Source organism: Spinacia oleracea, chromosome 4 (assembly GCF_020520425.1).
Source record: "Spinacia oleracea cultivar Varoflay chromosome 4, BTI_SOV_V1, whole genome shotgun sequence".
Lineage (NCBI taxonomy): Eukaryota > Viridiplantae > Streptophyta > Magnoliopsida > Caryophyllales > Amaranthaceae > Spinacia > Spinacia oleracea.
Genome location: NC_079490.1, coordinates 125,889,524 through 125,896,807, shown reverse-complemented (window position 1 = coordinate 125,896,807; position 7,284 = coordinate 125,889,524). Strand labels below are relative to the sequence as shown.

Genomic DNA, 7,284 nt, shown 5'->3' with positions numbered 1-7,284 from the left:
AACTCTGTTGCATTTGAATTCTGGTACTTTAGTTTGGAAGTTAGTTTGGAAACTTTAGTACGTTAGACCAAACATTTGATGTTTATATGTTTATAATTCTGCTGTGAACTATGGGTTCTTTTGTTTTAAATGAATGAACAGGTACGAATAAGATATTTATGCAATTAAGACCTGTGAATTGTAGTTAGGTAGAAATTACATAAATTGAACACAGGTAGATAAATGAACACAGGAGGAAATGGAAATAAAGATATTTATGAAATGTAATGAAATACAGGTCAACTTTGGTATGTGTATGGCATTTGTCAACTTTTGTATGTGTATGACATTTGTCAACTACGTTTTGGTACACTTCAAGTAGTCCAAAATTCAAGTTTGGTATGACATTTTTCAACTTTGGTAGTATGACATTTGTCAACTTAGTTTTGGTACACTTCATATAGTCCAACATTTATGTTTGGTATGGCATTTGTCAACTTTGGCATGGTATGGCATTTGTCAACTTTGGCATGAATATGACATTTGTCTACTGAGTTTTGCTACACTTCATGTAGTACAAAAATCAAGTTTGGTACGTTTCATGTTGCCAGATCTTAGAGCTTTTGGTATATTACACGTAGCCAGAATATCTGGACTTGTGGTCAAATTTTGTACAGTTCATGTGGCCACAACTTCTCATTTGGTACATTTCATATGGCCTGAACTTCGAATTTGACTTCGAATTTGGTACATTTCATATGGCACATTTTCATGTAGGCAGAACTTCCACTACTTTGGTATAACTTTGTATTGTTAACTTACATTACGGTCAACTTATCCATAAAGTTAGGAAAAGTAGACCTAAATCATCCAACAAATTATCCAAATTAATTTGAACCCATTAAATCTCACAAAATAGACCTAAATTATCCATAAAGCACTAAACTAATCCCAAAATAAGTTAATTATCCAAAAGCAGTAAACATTACCACCCAAGGTATCCGACTAAAATCTTTAATCCGGCTAATATAACAGTTTCCAACAATTACATAATACTACTACGAATCAGATGCCTTTCAAGTACAGGTGATTGCTGACAATGCTTCATCCTTTGCTTCATTAAATTTCGAGAGAAAGTCGTCCATCAGTAGCGCTTTTCGAGCCATAACAATATTTTCCTACAACGATGAATGAAGGGTAATTAGAAGCAGTAGTTTATAGGCTAGCAACTTAGGACAATGTAATTTGAGGGCTAATATCACAGTCTCGTACCATTCCATATTTTGATACGATACGAGCGGCCGATGACTTTATCCATCCCAACATTAGTACGCCGCAGCTATGACTGCAAAAAACCCAGTTGGTTGTGATTAAACAGGGAAATAAAATTGAATTGACACATAGATTGAATCATCGGTCCACTGGTTCAGTTCACATACTTGTCGGTGTTATTCATAAGCTCCACTAGTTGTCTTCCCCAACTACCCATTGTGCCTAGTTCCCACTGGGGGTCATGGACATTTAACATTGTGTCGACGACCGGGATCTGTGATGTAAAGCATTCATACTTAATCTGAACATCAATCCCAGAAATTGTAGTTTGTAGATGACATTCGGCGTAAAAACATTTGGAAAGCAAAACATACCATATTTTTCAGAATGGACTTATGCTTCTCCTCGGGGTTGGGGTACATAGTATCCATGAACCATATGGTCTTCTCCTTCAACTCAAATGCAGCACACCACCAATGGTCATCGTCCAACACAGGAACAAAAATCTGTTTCCATCATATTACCAATGAATTAATAGTTATTTGCATATCGGAGAACATGTGAAAGGAGAATGTTAAAAGTAGGAAAAATACCACACAAATCTGGGATGCGGTGGTTATGTCCCGAAGCGGTTGGTCGTGCTTCTTTGCGAGATGTTCGAAAGGATCCTTATTCGTAATTACCCTCATCTGTAATATAAAATGATGTGAAATAAATATATTCTGGTGTGTCAGTTAAACACCTAATACTTAAAAATGTGATTAAAATAATTAAAATTCAAGGCGTAATTACCGCAAAAGTTAGGTCAAGCATAATTCTCCGACTCTTGCCTTCGTAATCCAATGCCCACTTTTTCATATACATCTCCGCAGCCATCCTTACATAATCAGCACTGACCCTCGCTCTTGTATGCAGGACCCCATAGCAGTCTCTTTGGGTTGCACTCCTGCCATCGCAGGTAATCATGACTTGTCCTGGACTGCAAAACAAGACGCAAAACTGGTTTAGTTAAGGTATTAAATGGGATCATATTCTTATAAGTTGATTAACTTACTTAGCCTCGTCTCTCAAATCTTTCCATCTCTTAACAAACGCAGTTATGTCATTCACCGGACCTGAGACCCTTTGGTTTGTACCAGACACGAAATCTCCCGAAAATACTGCTGAAGATGGAACATGAGTTCGGTGTAAACTCCTCCTCCTTGGTCCTCCTCCAGCAGCGGCCTCATTCAACTCCTCAGGATTGTCCTGCGCATCCTGGTTCAACTCCTCAGGATTGTCCTGCGCATCCTGGTTCAACTCCTTACTAGTCACTGACTCGTCCTGACTTCTCATTAATGCCATGACACTCTTCGTTACCTTGTGCTAATACGGATTGAAGAGATTCATTCGCAATGTTGCCAATGACATCAGTAACTGACACTTGATGCTGATTGTCCATGCGCAATAAATCGTCGACAGCGGCCATCGTCTTGTTGTACTCTTGTTGCTGTATATGGGTTCTTTGCGAGGTTGGATTGATCATCCTTGGACTTCCTATTTGCTCATAAGACGTCAATGGTTGATTCAAACCAAGATCAAGTTCTTGGTTATTATCAGCAAATTGTTGAGCTGGAGAATGGATATGGTACTGGTCATGTATGGAAAACCCCACTAGTAGAAAAAAGCCCTGTTGCAGCCCCCTTATTGCAGCGTACATGTATTAATACGCTTCAACAACCAGTAGGTCAACGCGGGTCAAACTCTTTAAAGGGTTGTTGCAGCGTACAAATTAATTGTCCCCTACAAAAGAGCTTTTTGCAGCGTACATAATAAAAGCCCGCAGCAATAACCCTTTTATTTTGCAGCGTACATGGTTAAGCCCCTGCAATAGCATGTTCTAATTTTTTTCGCCGCAACGTTAATTCACACCAAACATTTCATCTCAAACCTCAACGCCGATTTCGAAATTAAATCTCGCGCTCAGTACCCCCTTTATTCTTCCCTCAGCGTTCCTTGCGTCTCACCCGTCGCCGGTGGTTCTCGCGAGTCTCCGTCGCCACTGGGTCTCGCCCGTCGCCGGTGGTACTCCAGCAAGGGTATATTTCCTCGCCTCCTCGCCTCCTCACCAGTGGTTCCTTGGGGATTTGGGAGTTATGTATTTTCGTATCGGCGGCAGAGCACCACTCCACCGTAGCGGCGTGAGTGACGGCGGTAAGCAACTTTGTCACTTCATCTTCTTGCTCCTTTTTTTGTTGTTTCTGGGGTAAATTAATTTTGTGATTTGGGTAAGTTGAAAAGTACAGAAGATTGAAGGGTGCACACAGATTGACTCAGATCTGGGTAACATACAGTGGAGTTTTATAATTTAGGAAAAATACATTCTTGTGATTATATTTGTTTTTTTGCTTGTTATTTCCATGACCCTTTGCTTTTTTGCCCCTTCTCGTTGTTGATATTTTGGATTAATGAAAAAATATTAAATTTCTTGTTGGGCTTCTCGCAAAATTCACAAAGTTAATGATTTAAGCAATTTTTTTTTTGTTTTCCTGGGATTGATTTGGTTGATGAAGGTTAGTTGTAAAGAAACAGTGTTTAGATTGACTAGCTTTTAGAGTTTTCTTTGTTTTATTAACTAGAATTAGGGATTTTCAGTATAAATAGACAAGATTGAAGTAGAAATAGATGCCTATTTCTTGATATTCAATTGATCAGATTCTTGTTTTGGTCTTTGTTGCTGGTTATTTATCTGGGAATTGAAGATTTGAAGCTCATAATTGGTTGTTTGAGCTGTAACCTTTCCTGGGAAGTAGAGAAGGGGGAGAACAAGAGGTGATTTTGATAAGCTCATAATTGGTTGTTTGAGCTGTGACCTTGCCTTGGTTGTTGAGTGATTTAAGGACTTGATTAGGCACCAGTTTCCTTGTGATCAACACTCATGAGTTTATACAGAAGTGGGTAATGAGTCAAATTCGTATTAATTGGTATGTGATTGATGGAGTTTGTAGAGGAGATTCAGAAAGGAGTTAGTATACCAATAATGATTGGCAATCTGTTAGTGAGGAAAAGGCTATTAGTTCACCTCTGCAACTTGTTGGGCTTGTGCTGAAAGCAAAGTCTTATAGCTTATCACCCGATAAGCCTGAAACAAACACACTCTTTGTGCACAGATCAACTGCTGGGAATAAGGTTGTTGATTGCAATGATCTTCCTGTGAAAGTTAGTGAATCTGTAGAATCATTTTCTGTTAAGAATGATGAAGAAGAGCCTGAATCATTGAGGGTGTTGATCTGTAGTCATAGTTCTGGTGTTTCTAATGATATCACTGGTCAGGAAATTAGGGAGGAAGATTTTGTATCCTGCACGTCATTGGCTAGTGAAAACAACAGTAATGACGACGAAGAATTCCTAGCTTTAGAGTCTAATTCTGATGCAAATTCACCAGCCTCAAGTGATACAGAGAACACCCAATCAGCTGTTGTTGTTCCTCAAAAGTCTAATATTATGGGGTCAATTTCTATGCCAAATCCTGTTAGAGACGTGTTTGCAGTTGCGGAAGAATTCCTTTACTTTTTCTCCCCCTTCTATTTGTGCCAGACTGCTAGATACCTGATTAAGTCAGCATGTGACATGAGTGGTTGTCACGCACTTGGCAGCACTCAGTGAGAAAGTCAAACTTTTCTAGTCTTAGACCTTTTTTCTACACTTCTACCTATGCCATGTAGATGACCTAGTTGAGATATACATGTATGGATTACATTCTTTTATCTCACTTGCTTAATATTTTAACCCTTTTCAAATTATCTCACTTGTTGCATAGTCATAGTGCAGGCTTTTGGTGCCCTAACTCCCTTTCCAGTTGATGAGCTTAGGGATGGATTTGGTTGGTCCCATGTCATCCTTCCTTTAATCTTCATCTACACTTGTCTCTGAAATAGAAGTGTCTCCCGAGTTTATAGTTGTACTGTTGTAATATTCTTTTTAACCTGTGTACTGTCTCTTTTTGATCTTGCAATAACATCATCTGCCTTTATAGTTGGGGTGGAGGGTGCATATTTGCCGTCTTTTCATTTTTTGAGCCAATAATTTATATTGGGCCAGTTATTGATTACAGGAACTATATAATTATCTGTGTTAATCCAGATAATTATTGCCGGAAAAAGTAAATCAAAACTGGTATTGAAATCCAAGGCTTTGAAACCAGTTATGCAAACCTACTTATAGCTTGCTTTGTGAGCCTGTGACGAGGTTGACTACATGCTTTATTCATAAGTTAGATATGTTAGTTTTCTGATCTTTTTTTACCATTTTCTCTGTAACAGCTTAGAGTGCTCGATAAAGAAGATCCACTTCATCTTATCTAATATTCCTCCTCTAGGAAACGTTGATGAGAAAGCTGCTATTGAGATGTGGAGTGCAGGTGATACCCCTTTCTTGTTTGATTAATTGGCTTCTGGTGTCCATCAATTTCTTTTGTTTTCACACCCTATGATTTCTCATTCTTATTTATCCAGATTAGTCTTAGCGCTGCAGACTTAGGGGAGACTTTATGCTCCCTGAACTTTTCTAGTCGAGTCAAGGGAATCGAATATGGTCCATATTTGGTTGGTTGCTTTTTTGTTCTGTTCTGTATGAGATATTGGTGCATTCCCATTGTGTATTAGCTAGCCATTTGTCCTCTGAGTATGAACTTATGTTGGAAATATGGTAGAATAGGTAGGAATTTCTTCACTTTTAGACCAATTAAAGGGTTCAAATGGTATTTCTAAACTAGCAGAACTGTGATGGATGGATGGCCTTCAAGCGAATTGTATACATGTAGAGTTCACCTCTTATATACTCGAATGCATAGAGATTGTATGCGTACAGTTTAAGGCCGGCTAGAGATAGTCACGTTACACCATGACTACGAAGACCGGCTAGATGAGGTAATTAATTAATTTTCCTTACTCTTGATTCGTATTCGAGACTATTAGTACATTGTCATTAGTTGCTTGAATTTTAAAATGTGACATTTAATTGAATTTAATCTAATGCTCCCATCAAATTTTATCTTTTGTAAAGGTCTATACTCCGAGGAATGCGCCTTATGCTAGTGAGGAAATTGATGTGGTTCGTGAGCAATGGGCTAAGTTTTTTACGAGCAAGTATTTATTATTGGCCTGAGCGCGCTTGATTGAGTAGGTTTAGATGTTATAGAACAATCTTTTACTTCGTATATTAAAATGTATGCGTTCCTTGAAATTGGAACGTACATATATTTAAATGTATATGGTACGTGCACTTTGGTTTTGGGATATATACAAAACTACAGTTATTGTTTTTGTATTTGTTATACAGGTTTCGATATTCTATTATTGTTGTGACATGTTTCTATATTTGGTGCAAGGCACTCTAGGTATCCCTAAACAAAATTAAAATTTTCCACCCAAAAGTGCTTTGTTGCAGCGTACATATATATGTGTACGCTGCAACAAGGGTGTAAAATTTGGCAAAATTTCAGACTTGTTGCAGCGTACAAATAGATGTACCCTGCAACAGGTCGGGTCTTTTGCAGCGTACACAAATTTGTACGCTGCAACAAGCCAAGATTTTTGCCAAATTTTTTACACTTGTTGCAGCGTACATGCATATGTACGCTGCAAAAAGGTACTTTTCGCAGCGAACATTGTACGCTGCAACAAGTTCAGACTTGTTGCAGGCCCCCTAGTTGCAGCATACGATGTACGCTGCAACAGGGGTCTAAAAGCCCGCTGCAATAAGGGTTTTTTCTACTAGTGCCCAAACGGTCTTGTGCTGTCATGTGCCGTTTGCAACTTATCAATCTTCTCCTCCAGCCTCTCTAGGTAAGGTGTGATCAACTTCATAATCTGTACCATGACCAACTTTTAGTGTGTAGACTCGAACGATTGTTAAAATGTAAAAAAATAAATGTGAAGATGAATTATATACATTATTAACTAGCCTTGTGTCCTCGCAATCCTCATCTTCCAACGAGATGGGTGTAATTTTGTCTCTGGCGATTCGGGGATGTGGTTCCCCATAAGCAATGTC

General features: G+C 38.6%; 1 protein-coding gene across 1 annotated transcript; it reads right to left on the bottom strand.

Annotated features, from left to right (window-relative positions):
• Positions 1-924: 924 nt before the first annotated feature.
• Positions 925-2,892, bottom strand: LOC130459911 (uncharacterized). The gene is made up of 7 exons (XM_056827535.1): positions 2,306-2,892; positions 2,044-2,230; positions 1,845-1,940; positions 1,626-1,757; positions 1,419-1,525; positions 1,252-1,324; positions 925-1,157 (listed from the first exon to the last, which is right to left on the bottom strand). The coding sequence occupies exons 1-7, from the start codon at positions 2,593-2,595 to the stop codon at positions 1,056-1,058; spliced, it is 987 nt and encodes a 328-aa protein (XP_056683513.1). The 5' UTR covers positions 2,596-2,892; the 3' UTR covers positions 925-1,055.
• Positions 2,893-7,284: the final 4,392 nt, after the last annotated feature.

Bases quoted from the DNA above. Each gene is read 5' to 3' on its own strand.
- LOC130459911 (XM_056827535.1), bottom strand. From the start codon at position 2,595: ATGGCATTAATGAGAAGTCAGGACGAGTCAGTGACTAGTAAGGAGTTG. The intron at 2,231-2,305 runs GTAAGTTAATCA...CTTGTTTTGCAG, and splicing joins GATTTGAGAGACGAGGCTAA to TCCAGGACAAGTCATGATTA. The intron at 1,158-1,251 runs GTACGAGACTGT...TCATCGTTGTAG, and splicing joins TCGTATCAAAATATGGAATG to GAAAATATTGTTATGGCTCG.